Below are 18074 nucleotides of genomic sequence, written 5' to 3'. Positions count from 1 at the left end.
AAGGTTTACTCCTGGTTCTGCACTCAGAAACCACTCCTGGTAGGCTTTGGGGACCCTATGGGATGCCAGGAATCGAACCCGGATCCATCCCAGGTTGGCTGAGTACAAGGTAAACACCTTACCACTGTGCTATCCTTCTGGCCTCAGGAGTGATTTCTCAGTGGTTGGAGGTGCGAAGCTCTGTGAAAACACCCCACTCTACAGCTAGGGCTTGCCACAGTACTCTGCTCACTGGGGCAGGGCACCCACCTCCTCTTTTTTGTGCTGGCATCATTGTATTCTGGTAGCATTGCTTTGTGGTGCCCCTTCTGACCTCTCACATCCAGACATACTCAGATCTGCAGGAACCCGTTTATAAGGCCAGACTATTGGGGCTTTGGCCACACGGAATTCTCTCATCCAGCATTGATTTTAGCCTCATGCAGGCTACATACCGTGTTTCGACTGGCTTAGCGGCTGCTGCTAGGGGAGGAACAATAGGCACCTCGATGTCCCTAGATTGTGGGGACTCAGTGGAGGCAGATGGTTACTGGGGTCTCCTGCTCTGTTTAGGACCCGGAAAAGGGCATTGAAAGCCAAAACATCACTGGATATATGCGTCAGGTATACAGAAATGGAGTTCCAGGAGGGGCAGAAAGAATGAGAAGCCAAAGATCCGGCCCTGGAGGTGGGAGGTGGGTGCTCTGTGCCCGAATAACTTTCCTTGCCTCACGCATCACTCTCCCTCCCCACCCCACAGCTCGGCCCTGTCCTCTTGCTACAGCCGCGTGTATCAGAGTCTTGCCAACCTCATCCGATGGTCTGACCAGGTGATGCTTGAGGGTGTGAACTCGGAAGATAAGGAGATGGTGACCAGTGTAAAGGGGGTCATCAAGGCAGTGCTGGACGGAGTGAAGGTACGTTGGTAGCGTCCACAGGGCCGCAGGGCTCAGTGATGAGCTAGTCCCTGCTGTGGGTACTGATCGTGGGCACCTGGGCTCACTCTGTGCTGTGCATCCCCAACATGGCCAAGTGGGTGTTCCCTCTGTTGTGGGTCTTTCTCCATCGAATTCCAGCCCCAGAGATTCACCCAGCCACCTGGGGGACCTTGCTCTGTGTCTGTTGTTTGTATTTCCAATTTTCTTTGGCATGGCAATCGCTGTTGGCAGGTCTCTCTGTCACAGCCCTGGTTTGCTATTTTGCCACCCGAGAAAATGTGTGGGACATGGCTCCACATAGACATTGCAGAACCACCTTTGTATCTGCTGTCCCATCCTATGTTCTGGGCACCTCCAGGGCCTTAGTGAAAAGCTGGTTCGTGGGGCCGGAGCAATAGCACAGAGAGTAGGGCATTTGCCCTGCCTGTGGCCAATTCAGGTTCAACCCCTGGCATCCCACAGGGTCCCACAAACCTACCAGGAGTGGTTCCTGAGCACATAGCCAGGGTAAATCTCTGGGCACTGCTGGATGTGCCCCCCACCCCCCAAAAAAAAGACTCATGATGAAGAAGGCATGGGGCCTTAGCTTGAAATCTTAGGGGAAAGGGGAGAGGCCATGAGGTTTCCCACATGGGAAAGCTGGAAATGAAAGCCAGGCGAGTGGTCTGGAGTCAGGTTCTTCCACTGAGAGTGAGTCCGCCTGAACCCCAAGGTCACCCCAACATCTGTGACGTTGACCCTCTCACACATAAAGGCTTAGATCCTTCAGCATATGAAAAACTCCACAGTAGCAGCAGCTCCACCGTCTAGACTTGCTTCTGCTATTAGTAATGCTCTGGTACCTGGGTTCAAGCCTGCCCACGAGTCCTTTGGGTCAGAAAGTGCTTGCAGCGCCAGATTCTAATGAACCCTCTGGTGCCTGGTACAAGTCCGATACATGCGTGGTGCCATTTCCTTAGCAACACTGATGGTAGCTCTTAGGAGTGGGGGGCTAGGACCCCAGGGTCAGTGATAAAGGGAGGCTGTAATGCTGCCTATGTGGACGGGTCATTGCTGAGCCAACTTTTCTCAAAGGAAATCTACTTAATGGCCCCCAATCTCTCTATGGATTCCACTGCTCTACACAGAGACAATCACAGCTATGCTTATCCTGGGAGAGTTAGGCTCTGGACCTAGGATTGGGGAATGGCCCCAGTGGCCCCATTCTCATTTGGGGTGCAGAACTTGGTAGTCTTCCTGCGTCTGCTGCCTAACGGATCTTTAAATTTTGCTCAATTAACTTATCACTAGTTTATTATTTGGGGGTTGCTCAAGGGCTATTCCTGGTTCTATGTGCAGGAGTGATTCCCCCTGTCAGTTGCTCAGGAGACCAAACCAGAGCCAGGAGGAGGCAAGCAAACATGTGCCTTCTCTGCTGCTGTCCTCTCTCCAGCCCTTTTGGGTATCTTGAAAGCACCACTCCAGCCACTGGAAGGCACATCCAAGAGCTCAAGAACCCTCTCCATCTGTCTGAATGGGCAAGACAGGCTGGGATTAGGAGGGGTGGAATCTGCCATGAGTTTTGTTTTTATTTTTATTTTTTTTTTATTTTTTATTTTTTTTGGTTTTTGGGCCACACCCGTTTGACGCTCAGGGGTTACTCCTGGCTATGTGCTCAGAAATCGCCCCAGGCTTGGGGGGACCATATGGGACGCCAGGGGATCGAACCGCGGTCCTTCCTTGGCTAGCGCTTGCAAGGCAGACACCTTACCTCCAGCGCCACCTACCCGGCCCCTTATTTTTTATTTTTTTGGTTTTTGGGCCATACCTGGCGGTGCTCAGGGGTTACTCCTGGCTGTCTGCTCAGAAATAGCTCCTGGTAGGCACAGGGGACCATATGGGATACCGGGATTCGAACCAACCACCTTTGGTCCTGGATCGGCTGCTTGCAAGGCAAACGTTGCTATGCTATCTCTCCGGGCCCTGTTTTTATTTATTCAGGAAATGTTTTCCAGGATTCTTTGCAGCTGGCAGGGAGATGGTTAGAGTGCCAGGGACAACTCATAGCCTGTCACCCGGAAGTACTTATACCCCAGAGGTGCCAGCTTGGCCCACAGCACAGGACTGGTCTCTCTAGGAAAATGACAAGGCAGTACTAGTGCACGGCAAGGCCCATCCCTTGTTGGGTGGTCACCAACATTTCTGCGAGAGGGACGGGCAGACATCGGAGCCTAGCCTGTGCCTGGAAGAGGCAGGCAGCAGGGACGTGGAGCATAGCACTACTGCTGTGGTGTGTGAAATTGAGGGCTTCACATGCCCTCACACACTTGTTAACAACTGTGGGTGACCAGTGCCGTCTTCCTGGGCTAGCAGGCAAGCCTACTAGGCCAGTTCCTGGGCATGCGCGTGCGCACACGCACACACATGTCTCAACCGTGTGTGGCCAGTGCCATCTTCCTGGGCTACACACACACACACATGTCCCATACACATGTCCCAACTGTGTGTGGCCAGTGCCATCTTCCTGGGCTACACACACACACACACACACACACACACACACACACACACGTCCCATATGGTCCCCCAAGCCATCTTCCTGGGCTATACACACACACACACACATACACACACACACACACACACACACACACACACACACACACACACGTCCCATATGGTCCCCCAAGCCATCTTCCTGGGCTACACACACACACACACACACACACACACACACACACACACACACACACACACACACACACACACACACACACACACACACGTCCCATATGGTCCCCCAAGCCAGGAGCGATTTCTGAGTACATAGCCAGGAGTAACCCCTGAGTGTCACCGGGTGTGGCCCAAAAACAAAAACAAAAACAAACAATAAAAAAAACAGAATTGGGGTCCGTAGAAGAGATTACAGAGGGTTCGGTATTTTTGCCTTGCGCATAGTGGGCCTTAATCCAGTCTCTGGAATCCCATATGGGTTCCTCAACACTGCCAGGAGCGATCCCTAAGCCCTGAGCCAGGAGCAAGCCCTGATCTGGGGCCAGAGAGAGTACAGGGATTGTTTGCCTTGCATTATTGTGTAGTATACTGTTTATACTGTTCCCAGCTCATTGCCGGGAATAAACCCTGAGCATGGAGCCAGGAGTAGCCCCCTGTGCTCAAGCCATGCATGGCAGCATGGTGGACCCATCGACTTTGTTTAAAAGCAGAACTGGACCAGAGTGTCCAGCATGAATGCTACCTTGGCCCCAAATATTTGCTTCATCTCCATCCTTCAACACCTTCCCAGCCAGCTGGTGGAAAGAGTGTGAGACACTGCCTAGTCCTTGAAGACACTTTTATGAGCCACCTGCAATTCCTGCTTCTGCCTTGTTGGTCAGAACATAGTCACATGCCTACCTCAAGGGCCTGCTTGGTGTCTGTCTGCCACCCTGACACTTTTAGCCACCATCCTCCTTCCTTGTTTAGCCGTGTTTGAAATGCATGAGACTGTTTCCTGTGTCTCATTGGCCAGAAAGGGAGCTGGGGAAGTGGCTGCCACACCCAGGTTGTGGGCCTGTATCTCTGCTCCTCTGGTGTCTCTGCACATAAACGCCCTGCTCTGGGGCCAGGCAGACTGACTGCACGGACCAGCAGGAAGACCCTGAGCCTTTTCAGTCAACAGTCTGTTGTGTATTACTGGGGTTCTGGTTTTAATTTTTTGTTTGCTTGTTTTGGGGTCACATCCAGTAAGCTCAGTGGTTACTCCTGTGGGGACCATATAGGATGCCAGGATTCGAACCACCGTCCATTCTGGATCAACTGCGTGCAAGGCAAACGCTCTACCGCTGTGCTATCTCTCTGGCCTGGTTTTAATTTTTTGTTTTTGTTTTTGTTTTTGGGCCACACCCGGCGGTGCTCAGGGGTTACTCCTGGCTGTCTGCTCAGAAATAGCTCCTGGCAGGCACGGGGGACCATATGGGACACCAGGATTCGAACCAACCACCTTTGGTCCTGGATCAGCTGCTTGTAAGGCAAACGCCGCTGTGCTATCTCTCCGGGCCCTATTTTTTTTTTTTTTATTGTGACTGAAATTCATTACACAGAATTATTTACAGTACATAGTGACAATGAATGAAGGGCTTTTCCACCACCAATGTTGTCCTCCCTCCACTCCTGTTCCCAGCTTGTCTCCCACATATCCCTCCTTTCCCTCCCAGAATCCTAATGTAACTGGTCTCCACCTTACAGCTTGTTATAGGTTGGGTATCTATTCTGTTTGGTGTTCCAGTCTGGTCATTTTTTGTTTACACTACGTGTTCATATGACTGGTCCTGGTATCATTCTTTTCCCCCCCTCAATTTATGAGGCTGAATGAAAAATCTAATTTTTTTTCACTTCTATTTGAGCTTCTTCCACTTTGGGTTTGAGTTGCTTCTGCTTTTTTTGGGGGGGCGGGATTTTGGGTCACCCCCAGCAGTGCTCAGGAGTCTCTCCTGGCTCTACACTCAGAAATTGCTCCTGGCAGGCTCGGGATACCATTTGGGATGCCAGGATTCGAACCACCGACCTTCTGCATGCAAGGCAAATGCCTTACCTCCATGCTATTTCTTTGGCCCCTGCTTCAGCTTTTTTACTTTAAGAAGTTTTTACTTTAGGGCTGAAGTGATAGCATAGAAATAGAGCATTTGCCTTGCATGCAGTCCTCCTGGGATGGACAAGGGTTCAACCCCCGGCATTCCTTATGGTGCCCCGAGCTTGCCAGGAATGATTTCTGAGCACAGAACCAAGAGTAACCCCTGAGCGCCACCAGGTGTGGCCCAAAACCAAAATTAAAATTAGGGGCCAGAGCAATGGCATAGTGGTAGTGCATTTGCCTTGCATGCAGCTGACCCAGGACTGAATGCAGTTCAATCCCCTGGCATCCCATATGGCCCCCCAAGCCAGAGCAATTTCTGAGCTAATAGCCAGGAGTAGCCTCTGAGCGTCATTGGGTGTGGCCCAAAAATAAATAAATAAATAAAAAGTAAGGAGCAGAAGAGATAGCACAACGGTAGGGTGTCTGCCTTGCACATGCCTGGCCCCGGATGGTCCTGAGCTCGATTCCTAGCATCCCGTATGGTCCCCCGAGCCTTCCAGGATCGATTTTTGAGTGCAGAGTCATGAGTAACAACCCCTGAGCACCACTGGGTGTGGACAAAAAAAAAAAAAAAAACAACAGTAATAGGGTGGGGGGGGGGCAGTGTGGGGAGATAATAATAGGGGAGGGGCCTGGGAGATTGCACAGTGGGAAGAGCTCTTCCCTCAATTCCCAACATCCCATAGAGTCCCTCAAGCCTTCCAGGAGTGATTCCTGAGTGCAGAGACAGAAATAAGCCCTGAGCACATTCAGGTGTGGCCAAAAAAGTAACAGGGCAGCACTAGGAAGGATAGCAGGTTAAAGAAGAAAGGGTTGGAGGAAAGCAAATGGAAGCACAACAGGTTAAGGCATTTGTCTTCTACATGGCCCCACACACACAGTTCAGTGTCCAGCTGTCTGCTGGTGGTCCCCCTACTCTGCCAGGTTTGACCCCCCCAAAAAAACAAAAAATAATGGGTGACTGAAGAGATAGTACCAGGGTTAAGGCATTGCCTGACATGCAGCCAACTCCAGTTCTGTCCCCAGTGCTGCATGTGGTCCCCGAGCACCATCAGAGGTCACTCCTGAGCACTGCCCCCCAAAAATTCAGGAAAAGAAATAATTAATAGGGAAGTTCATCCTCTACTAAGTTCCTTACTGGCTGGGGAGTTTCTCTTCCTTTCTACTTTCCAGTAAACCTTCCTATTTTCAAAAAAAGGAAATGATGGGCCCGGAGAGCCCATCGGTGTTTGCCTTGCAAGCAGCAGATTCAGGACCAAAGGTGGTTGGTTCGAATCCCGGTGTCCCATATGGTCCCCCGTGCCTGCCAGGAGCTATTTCTGAGCAGACAGCCAGGAGTAACCCCTGAGCACTGCAGGGTGTGGCCCAAAAACCAAAAAAAAAAAAAAAAAAAAAAAAAAGAAATAATAATAGGGGTTGGCAGTGCCTGGGAGAAAAAAAGTTGGAGCTGGAGAGATAAGACAATTGAGGAGGGCACTTGCACACGGGAGGAGCTGGATTCAATCCCCCTCATCCCCTAGGGTCCCTCAGGAATAATCTTGAATGCAGAGCCAGGAGAAGCCCTTAAGCATTGCCAGCTGTGGCCTAAAATTCAAAATTAATTAAAAGGGAAAACAAGGGGCTGGAGAGATAGCATGGAGGTAAGGCATTTGCCTTTCATGCAGGAAGTCATCAGTTCGAATCCTGACGTCCCATATGGTCCCCCGTGCCTGCCAGGAGCAATTTCTGAGCCTGGAGCCAAGAATAACCCCGAGCACTGCCGAGTGTGACCCAAAAACCACAAAAAAAAAAAAAAAAAAGGGAAAACAAAAGAAAAATAAAGTAGGGTGACCAAGTAAGGTCTCTCTGTCCCCCACTCCCGAGTTTCATGCAGTAATGGTTGGTTCTACTCAACCTTGCAGGATACCCCAATTCCCAAGCTCCAGGGATGTTTGTGGGTCAGTCTGGAGCCACCCTGTGTACCTTCACCCCACACCACAGGGCTCTGACTTAGTGCTCTGCTGGGTCTTCGCTCTGCTCTCAGAGGATGGGAGAGTCCCCTGCAGCTCTGACCACATGGCTGCAGCTCACCCCAGCACTGCCACACTGCTCTGTCATTTGGGGCACAAATACCGATGCTTGTTTGGTCTCTTCTTGTACAGGGAAGAGACCAAACCTGGCCAGCCCACTCCATGCCTGGAGTTCCCCTGGGAGTGGGGAGGGTCCTCTCTGGCTGCCAGCGGGGAGCTGAACTCAGGAGCGACCCCATGCTGGAGCCCAGGATGGTCTTAGGCCCAGGGAGAATGAGGGGCAAGTGTTATCCCTCTGAAGCAAGGACCCTCAGAGACCCCAGAACTGAGGAGATGAAGGGAAGCAGGGGCCATCTCGTCCTGGGGCTGCACCCCCATGCTCAGGAGGCTTCCCTGCCTCCCACTCTCCACAGTGGCCAGGGTGATACACCCACTGTGCTCTACTTTCTGCTGTCTCCTGAGTGGCCTCAGAGCCCCTCTGTCCAGATTCAGCTAGACTCTGAGTGATGGGGTGGAAGCTGCCACTGGAGCCTTCTGGGTGCCGAAGCTGCTGGGGGAGACTGAGGCAGGCATGGGGGGAGGGACTCTGGCAGTAGGAAGAGTGATGGGGGAGCTGAGCTGTCCTGGAATCTGGGGGTTGGGGTGCCACTCATGCATGTGCCTGTCCTTCTGGGAAGCTGGTGCCCACAGCTGCCTTTGGGCCAGAGGATTCTAATTATAGCCACTCACAGTGATGGAGAATCTTTGGAATCCATCCGTCAGCTCAGGGTCCTCCTTCTGGGGGCCAGCTTCTCTCCTCAGTGTCAGGGTATAGTAACAGCTTGTACAGGACAGTTTTTCAGGCTAGAGCTGCTCCTGCTTCTTTGTTGTGTTTTTGTTTTGGGGCCACTCCTGGCAGGCTCAGGGGACCCTATAGGATGCCAGGGCTCAGATACCCAGAATAGCTACATGCAAGGAAACACCCTCCCCACTCTAGCCCATCTGATTTTGTTTGGTGAAGCAAGATCTTTTTTTATTGAATGAAACTTGGGAAGTTGTGAGCGGAGACAGAGGGAAAGTGGGTGTTCAAGGAAGAACATGGATTTCTCCAGTGTGAAAAAAGCAAACACAGAAACAAGCAAGATTCAGGCTCAAGAGAGAACATGGGTGGGGGGCAGAGGCAGAATGATACCTCAGCGGTAGGGCATTTGCCTTGCATACTGTTCACCCGAGACAGACCTGGGTTTGATCCCCAGCATCCCTTATGGTCCCCCAAGCCAGGCAGGAGAAATTTCTGAGCATCGCTGGGTGTGGCCCTAAAACAAACAGAACAAAAAGGGAAAACACAGACTTGAAGATTGAGCCAAGGGCCCAGCCTTCTCTGTAGAGACAGAGAAGCACCTGTTGGTGGGCCCGAGGGAGCAATGGGTGTGAGGTACCTACCCCAAATCAATCCCTGGCACCGCCAGGGGTCGCTTCTGAGCAGTCTCCCATTTACCCCCCAAAAAGAGAAGTGTTGCCTGTTCATGGCCGGGATTGAGAAGGAAGAGAAAGAGGAGGTGATACTTAGAGCTGCCCTCTTCCTGCAAGGCCCTTATTAGTGTCACCATAGCCTGGACAACTGCTTTTCCCCGGACTGTCCTATTCTGATGGTATCTGTCCCTGATGCTGTGGTTTTCAAAGTCTTTTGTCCACAGTGAGGCCTATGTTTGGCGACTAGCCCTCTTCATGCTGACTGTTTAGTCACAGCTTGTCCTGGCCTCCTCTTACCTGTCATGTATGACACTCTATGACCAACCCTGTTGTGGTTCTCTAACGAGCTGACCTCAAGAAAAACTTTGGCGTCTGCTCATGTTGTGCGTGCATGCGTGTGTGTGTGTGTGTGTGTGTGTGTGTGTGTGTGTGTGTGTGTGTTCGTGTGTGCTTGCATATGGATTGCTTCTTGAAGAACAACTATTTTCTTTTTTTTTTGGTTTTTGGGTCACACCCAGCCAATGCTCAGGAGTTAATCCTGGCTGTCTGCTCAGAAATAGCTCCTGGCAGGCACAGGGGACCATATGGGACACCGGGATTCGAACCAACCACCTTTGGTCCTGGATCGGCTGCTTGCAAGGCAAACACCGCTGTGCTATCTCTCCCGGCCCGAAGAACAACTATTTTCTAGCTCTGTGGTTGTGCTCAGGCCTGAGTAGAGCTCCACCCTGATGCTCATCTGGGCTGAGGCTGGGCCCTCCGGGTGGGATCAGGGCTCAACAGCAAGCATGCACAGACATGCGCTTGGGCTGGCACAGCTAGGTGAAGGCCTCAGAAATCCCATGTATCTGGGTTCCTGGGCCTCTCTGAACTGGCCAAGAATATTGGTTTCTCCTTATGGGGCACGCAGTTAAGGCCTGTGAGCGACATATCCACGAAGCCTGTCAAACAAGGTCACACGAGGGCTAGGGCAGCAGTGCGGCATATTTCTGGCTCAGATTCTCAGCTCTAGCTAGGATGGAGCTGGGCCAGGGTGCCTGAGAATGTGCAGAGAAGTTCTGCTTTGAAGCAGTGCTTAGGCCTCCATCTCTTTCTCTTTATTTCCTTCCGTCTCTGTCTCTGAGAAAGTTCTTTTTTTCCCTTAAATTTTTAACATACAATTAATTCTTTAATCAGATCACCATGAGATACACAGTTACAAAGTTTTCCATTAGAGCTGAAGCAATGGTACAATGGGTAGGGGATTTGCCTTGCACAAGACCAACCCAAGTTCAATCCCCGGCATCCATAGGATCCCCAGAACCAGCCAGGAGTAAATCCTGAACGCTGCCAGATGTGACCCAGAAACAAAAATAAAAGTTGTTCATGATTGAGTTTTAGTCATACAGTGTGTCCAACCCCCTTCTCTAAGGCCACATTTCTTGCCACCAATGTCCCCAGTTTCCCTCCCACCTTTCCCCCTGTCTGCTTCTGGGACAGACATTTTACTTCCCTCTCTGTCTCTGAGAAAGTTATTTCTAAAGCCATCATTTTTTTTCTTTTTGTTTTTTTTTGGTTTAAGCCATCATTTTTCTGCTGGGAGCTCTACCCATTCTCCATGATCCCAGCCATCCATCTGAGGCTGTACCAACTGTGAGCACACCATGCTCTGAAAGCTTGGGGTCCATCTGTTACCCCTCTCCCAATTACCATATGCTAATCTCACCTGGATGGTGAGAGCCACCAGAGCTGGGAAGGGTCTGTGGTTGGTAGTTAAGGGGTTGCCTGATAGGAGGAGGGAGAGATCAGACACAGAAAGGGTGCTTTCAGGGCAGCTGATGAAGTCTGCTTAATAAAGCTGGATATCTCCTGAAGCTTTAACTGACTGCCTGGGAAATTATTTTGCCTCCACTACCCTGCAGCCCTCAGACCCATCAGCCATAAGGGGCTGCAGGTGCCAGGCCAAGCTGAAAAAGGCCTCACCATACACAACACTAAGACTCTGTAATTAATAATTAATACAACACCACCTTCCAAGGCCAGAGTCCCAGGGCTACCAGGTCCCTTTGCTTGGGAGGCTGCACTCCGGATAATGCCTCTGCCCAGGCTGACCAGATCCTGGTTTCTGGCCATTGCGAGCATTCAGGGCTGGGGGTCTGCTGCTCTCTCCTATGCTAGTATGTCGGGCATCTCAGTCAGTGGTGGGGACTCAGCGTAGGAGCAGGAGCAGGGCCAGGAGGGTAGGAAGCGAGCTGCTGGTGGGCATCACACTCATTGTCCTTCTTGTCGGGGACAGGAGCTGGTCAAGCTGACCATCGAGAAGCAAGGGCACCCGTCTCCCACCAGCCCAGCCAAACCCAGCTCCCCAGCCTGCAGGTCTGATGGGTAAGTGCTGCCCCCGTCTCTGGTACTGGCCAGTGAGGAGTGCGGGGGATACTGCTGACTGGCCCCTTTCTTAGACAGAAAGACCCATGCCTGCCTGTGGCCCAGCCTGGAGCACTAGCTCTGTCTGGGATAGCTGAGTACCCTGTGGACATTGTCAGGCCTAGGTCAGTCCTGGCAGCCTCTGTGTCCAGTGAGACATGCAGACATGCAGCCCATGCATCAAGGAACCTCTGGGCTGAAGACCCCTATTTTGGCCAGAATGAATCAGGGTGACTGGGCCGAGCACCTCAGTTGTTTGTGAGCACCAGGAGCAAGTCCATCTCAGCCTGCCTCACTCCCCGTCTCCCACCCAGACCTCGAGCCCGCCATCCAGTACCAGGGCTGGCTGGGTTTTGGCTTCTCTCAGCCTAGGTCCTTTGACAACTCTCCCCCCCAACCCCCCGCCCCCCAGAGGCCAGTCTGAGGTGCCGCTGACAGACCGGGAGATGGAGATCCTGAACAAGACGGCCAGCCTGCCCCAGCCCCCTGAGCTGCTCCCGGACGCTGTGGACGGGGAACCCGCACCCCCCAAACCTCCTTTACCTGGCATCCGGGTGGTTGATAACAGGTACTCTCTGGCTTGGCAGTACCATCTCAACTCAGCCATGGCTGGGTGACAGGGGGGTGGGTGAGGGCTTGGGATTGTGGGGAGGGGCCAAAACGGTTCTTAACCAGGCACCTTCCTAGGAGGGTAGACACAGCTGAGTCTCTCTCTCTCTCTCTCTCTCTCTCTCTCTCTCTCTCTCTCTCTCTCTCTCTCTCTCTCTCTCTCTCTCTCACACACACACACACACACACACACACACACTTGGAGTGTCCTGATGCACTGCTCTGTATGTTTCAGCCCCCCACCAGCACTGCCCCCCAAGAAACGGCAATCTGCCCCATCCCCGACGCGTGTGGCGGTTGTGGCCCCCATGAGTCGAGCCACTAGTGGCTCCAGCCTGCCCGCTGGCATCAATAGACAGGTAATACCAACCACAGGGGAAGTCTGGGGGGTCCTCGGGTGCCAGAGGGAGCAATACCAAGCGGGGGTGGGCCCTGCAGGGTGGAAGGACACAGTGGGACCGGCTCCTGGCATAGAGGGGCATAGGGCACAGCCCTGGGCAGGGGTGTCATGGGGCAGCATGGCAGAGACACCATTCCCTTAGTGGAGAGAGGATGGGAGGGCAGGAGACAAGGGTACCCTGAGGACCCCTAACTGGGCCGATGGACCTCATCATGCCCCAGGCCTTCCATGGGGAGCCAGACTAGCTATGGTGGGCCACAGACCATGGGCTGTGGGTGCAAATGGTGTCCCCTCCCTTGACGTGGCTCTCTGTACCTGCCAGGACTTCGACGTGGACTGCTACGCGCAGAGACGGCTCTCAGGGGGCAGCCACTCGTATGGCGGCGAATCACCCCGCTTGTCCCCCTGCAGCAGCATGGGCAAGCTCAGCAAGTCGGATGAGCAGCTGTCGTCACTAGACAGGGACAGTGGGCAGGGCTCCCGGAACACTAGCTGCGAGACCCTGGGTGAGTCGGGGGCCCCAGGGCCTGCAGAGGGGACATGACCAAGGCTCCAAGCTGGAGATGTTGCCCCTGGAGCTTTGTTGATTAAGCACAGTGGAGTTCCTTCCTCAAATCCTAGCTGTTTGTGTGCTACGAGGAGCCAGGGACTTCCTCTGGATCACGGCCTTGGGGCAGGGATCCCTTGTACACTCCTCAGGAAGGTTGGCAGGAGGATGAGCAGTGGAGAGAGACCAGAGCTATAGAAAAGCATGTTGGGCACATACCTAGTAGGTGCGAGTCTCCAGCACCACATAGGGACCCCTGAGCCCCAAGCCAGGAATGATCCCCCATCCCCAAGCCAGGAGTCAGCCCTGAGTTCCAGAGGGTATAATCCAAACCCAGCCTTTATCTTCAAGATGTAATTGGAGATTTAGAGACAGATTTCTCTCCAGCAGTGTTAATCTCAGCATCATCGGGAGGCCCAATATACTGCACTCAGTCCAAGGGTGCAAGTCGGGGACAGCAGCCAAGTCAGGAGCCTCCCCTGGTGCAGAGATGGAGAAATTAGGAGCCACTCGCACAAGAGGAATGGACAGGCCCAGAGCCCTCCAGAGGGTTGAAAATCAAGAACTCAGGGCAGAGACAGAGAAACAGCCTATTAGAACTAGTTTTCTGAGCTGAAGAATGATTCTCCTGCTCTGCTTAGCTTTGCTTCTTTATTCTCTCTCTCTCTCTCTTTCTCTCTCTCTCTCTCTCTCTCTCTCTCTCTCTCTCTCATTCCTCTCTCTCTCCCCCCTCACCCCCTCTCTCTCTCTTTCTCTCCCCCCCCCTCTCCTCTCTCGTTTTTGGGCCACCCCTTGTGATGCTCAGGGGTTACTCCTGGCTTTGCGTTCAGAAATTGCTACTTGTTTGAAGGAAGGACCATATGAGACACTGGGGGATCGAACCATGGTCCATCCTAGGTTAGCGCATAGCTTGTGCCACCGCTCCAGCCCCTCTTTTTTTTTTTTTAAAAGTAAAAACTGTTTTCAAATGCAGGCAAGAGGGGCCAGAGGGATAGTGCAGCAGGTAGGGCACTTGGCTTGCACCCAGCCAACCTGGGTTCAGGCCCAGGTCCCTCAGGTCTTCTAAGTACCACTAGGAGTGATTGTTGAGCACAGAGGCAGGAGTAAGTCTGAGCACTGCCAGATGCTGGGAAAAACAAACAAATAAACAAACTTGCCTGGAGCCCAAAAATGAGGCCCATGCACAGCCTCTGTTCATCTTCCCAGCCAGTAAGAAGTGCTCTCTGGTGAGCTGGAGTGATAGCACCATAACACAGCAGGGGAGGGCACTTGCCTTTGCATGTGGCTGACTTAAGTTCAATTCTCGGAATCTCAGAGGGTCCCCTGAGCCCTGTCAGGAGTGATCCTTGAGTACAGGAGTAAGCCCTGAACACCGCCAGTGTGGCCCCAAGGTAAATAAACAAGTGAGGCTACAGAGATAGCACAGCAGTAGGGCATTTGCCTTGCACGCAGCCAATCCAGGGCAGATGGTGGTTTGAATCCCAGCATCCCATATGGTCCCCAAGCCTGCAAGGAGAGATTTCTGAGCGCAGAGCCAGAAGTAACCCCTGAGTGCCACTGGGTGTGACCCAAAGACAAACAAAAAAATGCACATAAATAAGTGTTTTTATGGGAGCAGGGTCTGGGGTGCTGCTGAGATCCTCTGCCCGGGGCCCCAGGTTCACAAGCCACTTTGCCCAACATCTCCACAGACCATTACGACCCCGACTACGAGTTCCTTCAGCAGGACCTCTCCGACGCCGATCAGCTTCCCCATCACTTGGCCTGCAACCTGAGCCCGCTGCCTGAGTCCGCGAGCGAGGCCTGCTCTCCCTTCCTGGGCTCTCCTTTCCAGCTGCCTCCAGGTGGCTGCTCCCCACTTCCGCTGCCAGACGCACCCCCCGACCTGCCGCCTGCCCTGCCTGAGAAGAAGCGCCGGAGCGCAGCCTCCCAGACCTCAGAGGGCTCCTCAGGCTGTCGTGTGTCCTATGAGCGCCACCCATCCCAGTATGACAACATCTCCGAGGCTGACCTGCGCAACCCGGGCACCTTCCCACCCTTCGCCGCCGTCCTCCCCTTCCCGCAGGGCGAATTCACTGTGCCCGAGCCCCCTGGGGACTCGGAAAAGCCACCACCCCTCCCGGAGAAGAAGAACAAGCACAGTAAGTTCTGGGGCTGTGTAATTTATTTTACTACAGGGCTGGGCTGGCAGGAGCCTGTAAAACCCTGTTTTCTTGAAGCTTTGGGCCAGAGACATGCCTAGTGTGCAGACCCTGGGGCACAGGCCAAGGTCCTGTCGGGCTGGCTGCAGTGAGGTGCACATCTGGGTGTGAGCAGAACTCGGGGTTTTCTCCTGGTCCTGCAGGGACACTGAAGTGTCCCATTTTTGTCCTCGTTATCCCACACACACTTGGCCTAGACCGCTGATTCCTAACTTGAGTGAACGAGGTTCCTCTGTCCTGAAACTTGCAGTATTTGCTGGCTGAGTTGTTCCAGTTATAAACGGGCCTCGACTCCCGCTGGGAGTCCAGGTGTCTCCCCTACATTCCTGTCAGCTTCCTGCTGCCGTCAGGGTGGCCTCTGCCTCCCTCCCCACCTTCTCATTCACCTCAAGGAGATGTGACTATTGCCCACCCCACCACAGAGCTTGGGGTCTCAGATGCTTCCTAACCAAGCCAAGTTGCAAGCTCCCCAGCTGGAGCATCTGACGGGGCCAGGGCCCAAGAGCGTACACCCTCTCTCTGGGAGTGACCTTGTGCAAGATGAAAGCCACGGGTGCCAACTCAGCACCCCCATCCCCACCTGAACCCCAGCTGGCAGGAGGGAGAGCTCCTAGGCTCCTAGGTTTTGGCAGAGCCCCTGCATGTAGTCAGAAAGGTTCCCTCCCATGTGTTCTCCAGGGCTGGATATGCTTCTGGGGTCTAGGAACCCTGCAGGGACCCTAGCAGAGGGTGTCAGAGCCCAGGTGGCCCAGGAAGGTTTTGTTTTTCACCACTGTAGCCCCAAGAGAGCCCCCAGGGCAGATAGGGGATTGTCTTCTCCTCTGAGTGAACCCCTGGCAGGTTTTTTAGGGATCCCTTGAGAGGGGACCCCCCTCCTCAGTCACCCCCTACTGCAGGCTTAGAAAAATAGCAGGCCACTCTTAGCAGTGGCCATCAACCCTGGGAACCTTGGTGCTCCCCTCACACATGGCCAGCTCAGTATGGTAAGTGCAGATTTTAGCAAGGGCACAGCGGCCTGAGAGGCTAGGCCAGCCCTGACCTTGAGGCCTAGGATTGGTGCAGATGGGTTTGGGGGGATCCCCATCCGCCCAAGACACCCACTGTCTCTGCAGGCTCTGAGGTGAGGCCAGATCATGTACCCTTAGCCACAGGCTCCAGGCCTGACAAAAGCCAACAGACATCACGAGAGCCTGGGGATGGGGTTTTCTGGGGTTTTTCATGGGGTGAGCCCGTGGGCAGAGCTGACGTCCACCCATGCATCCCACTGTGCCCAAGGGCAGAGCTGAAGTTTCCCCCACCCCATCCCGCAGTGCTCGCCTACATGCAACTGCTAGAGGACTACTCGGAGCCGCAGCCATCCGTGTTCTACCAGACGCCGCAGAGTGAGCACGTTTACCAGCAGAAGAACCGGATGCTCATGGAGGTCTACGGCATCACCGACTCCTTCAGTGGCGCCGATGGCCCCCAGGAGCTCGCCCCACCCCCCGCCCTGCCCCCCAAGCAGCGGCAGCTGGTAAGTGCCCTTCTGCCTGTTCCTTCAAAGGTACCTTGCCTGCCTGCCAGCCTCTGGAGGCGTGGGCAGGGTGCTGGACTGATGTCCTTCCAGTCAAGTGTTCCTGCCGGCTACTTCCCAGGATCCTGCTGTCTCTGCCTGCAGCTCTTGTCTTTCTTCTCCTCTGGGCTCCCCATGAAAACATGCAGTGGATGGGCTTGGTTAGACAGAGGCCTGCACTCGTGGGCCCCTCAGTAGAAAACATGCCTCCCTGTTCCCGCAGAGTCACACCCAGAGAGAGCCCCGCATGCATCCTCCTCCTGTGTCAGGGCTCTCGTGGACTGAGGACTGAGAGGGCCTTGGAAAGCACCCGTGTGCCCTCTGCAGCCACGGTGCTTCACCTGGTCACTTTTCAAACCCAGTGGCCCTTAAACCAGGCACACCGCCCAGGAGTCCTGCCTTAGTGTAGCATGTGGCACCTTCACTCAGAACTGGCCAGTTTGGAGCATTTCATTCAAATTTCTAGCCATGCTGGCAGGCCCTGACATCCCCCAACCCAGGCTCCAGCCCTTCTCCAGGAGAGCCCAGGAGGCAGTGCCACACCAGCAGGGGGCGCAGTAGAGCCGCTTGCAGGGACTCCATGAGACTCACCAGCACTTTATTCAGTTCTCCGTCTTGATGGGCACCCAAGTTACTGGGTATGAATTCGACTCCCCTTGAAAACATATACTTGCGCCCTGAAGGCCTCTCCCTGGAAGGCTCATCTCAAAGGGACATATCAAGGTGGGGGCTGCTCCTGTGGCCAGAAGATTCCCAGGGGTGCCCTGAGCCAAGCTATCCTATGGTGAGAAAGCTGCAGGGCGGAAAGCCTGGGAGTTAGTTGTCATCTCTCGTGCTGGAACCCCTGTTTCCAGGAACTGAGGCCAGGGGCCAGGTGGGCTATTCCCAGCCCCTCTTGGGAAGAAAGGACTTGGGGTCACTGATGCCTCTCTGAGACAGTGCCCCAGAATGGTCCCCCAGAGAAGACTGTACCCGACCAGCTCCACAACTACTGGTGGCCCCTGTAGGCATCGTTGTGGATGTGCTGGTGAAGGAAGCTTCTTTCTTTGGGGTCCCCTTGGCAAGTCTGAGCCCCCCCCCGCCCCGCCCCCGAGCCTGCCTGACTGTTCTCTGCTCTTCTTCCTTCCCGCCTTCCCTCTGTCCCTCTGTCCAGCAGGCCTCCTATGCTGCTTCTTCCTTCTCTGTCTCCTACTGTGTCCAGCATACTAAAGTGGCCTTCACTCCCGAGGACGGCAGTGCCGCTCCGGGCCTCAGTGCGTCCGTCTCTAACTCCCTTCTCAGCCGGCACGGTGCCTTGGCCGTGCCCTCGGTGAGTCGCCCCTGCCGCCCGCGCACCTGGGACTCGGGCTGCCCACCGCTGTCTACCCTCTAT

At 54.0% G+C, this 18074-nt stretch overlaps 1 protein-coding gene across 1 annotated transcript in view; it reads left to right on the top strand.

Annotated features, from left to right (window-relative positions):
* RAPGEF1 (Rap guanine nucleotide exchange factor 1) overlaps positions 1–18074 on the top strand; it is a 79356-nt gene that overhangs the window by 43463 nt on the left and 17819 nt on the right. Inside the window, exons 6-13 of the mRNA XM_049774106.1 lie at positions 740–896; positions 11266–11354; positions 11806–11961; positions 12238–12361; positions 12725–12908; positions 14641–15090; positions 16461–16663; positions 17859–18011. Of these exons, the coding sequence (XP_049630063.1) occupies positions 740–896; positions 11266–11354; positions 11806–11961; positions 12238–12361; positions 12725–12908; positions 14641–15090; positions 16461–16663; positions 17859–18011 (1516 nt within the window). The remainder of the gene's footprint in view (positions 1–739; positions 897–11265; positions 11355–11805; positions 11962–12237; positions 12362–12724; positions 12909–14640; positions 15091–16460; positions 16664–17858; positions 18012–18074) is intronic.

The sequence above is a fragment of the Suncus etruscus genome, chromosome 5, assembly GCF_024139225.1.
Source record: "Suncus etruscus isolate mSunEtr1 chromosome 5, mSunEtr1.pri.cur, whole genome shotgun sequence".
Classification (NCBI taxonomy): domain Eukaryota; kingdom Metazoa; phylum Chordata; class Mammalia; order Eulipotyphla; family Soricidae; genus Suncus; species Suncus etruscus.
The sequence above is the reverse complement of the archived record's forward strand: the minus strand, read 5'-3'. Positions and strand labels throughout refer to the sequence as shown.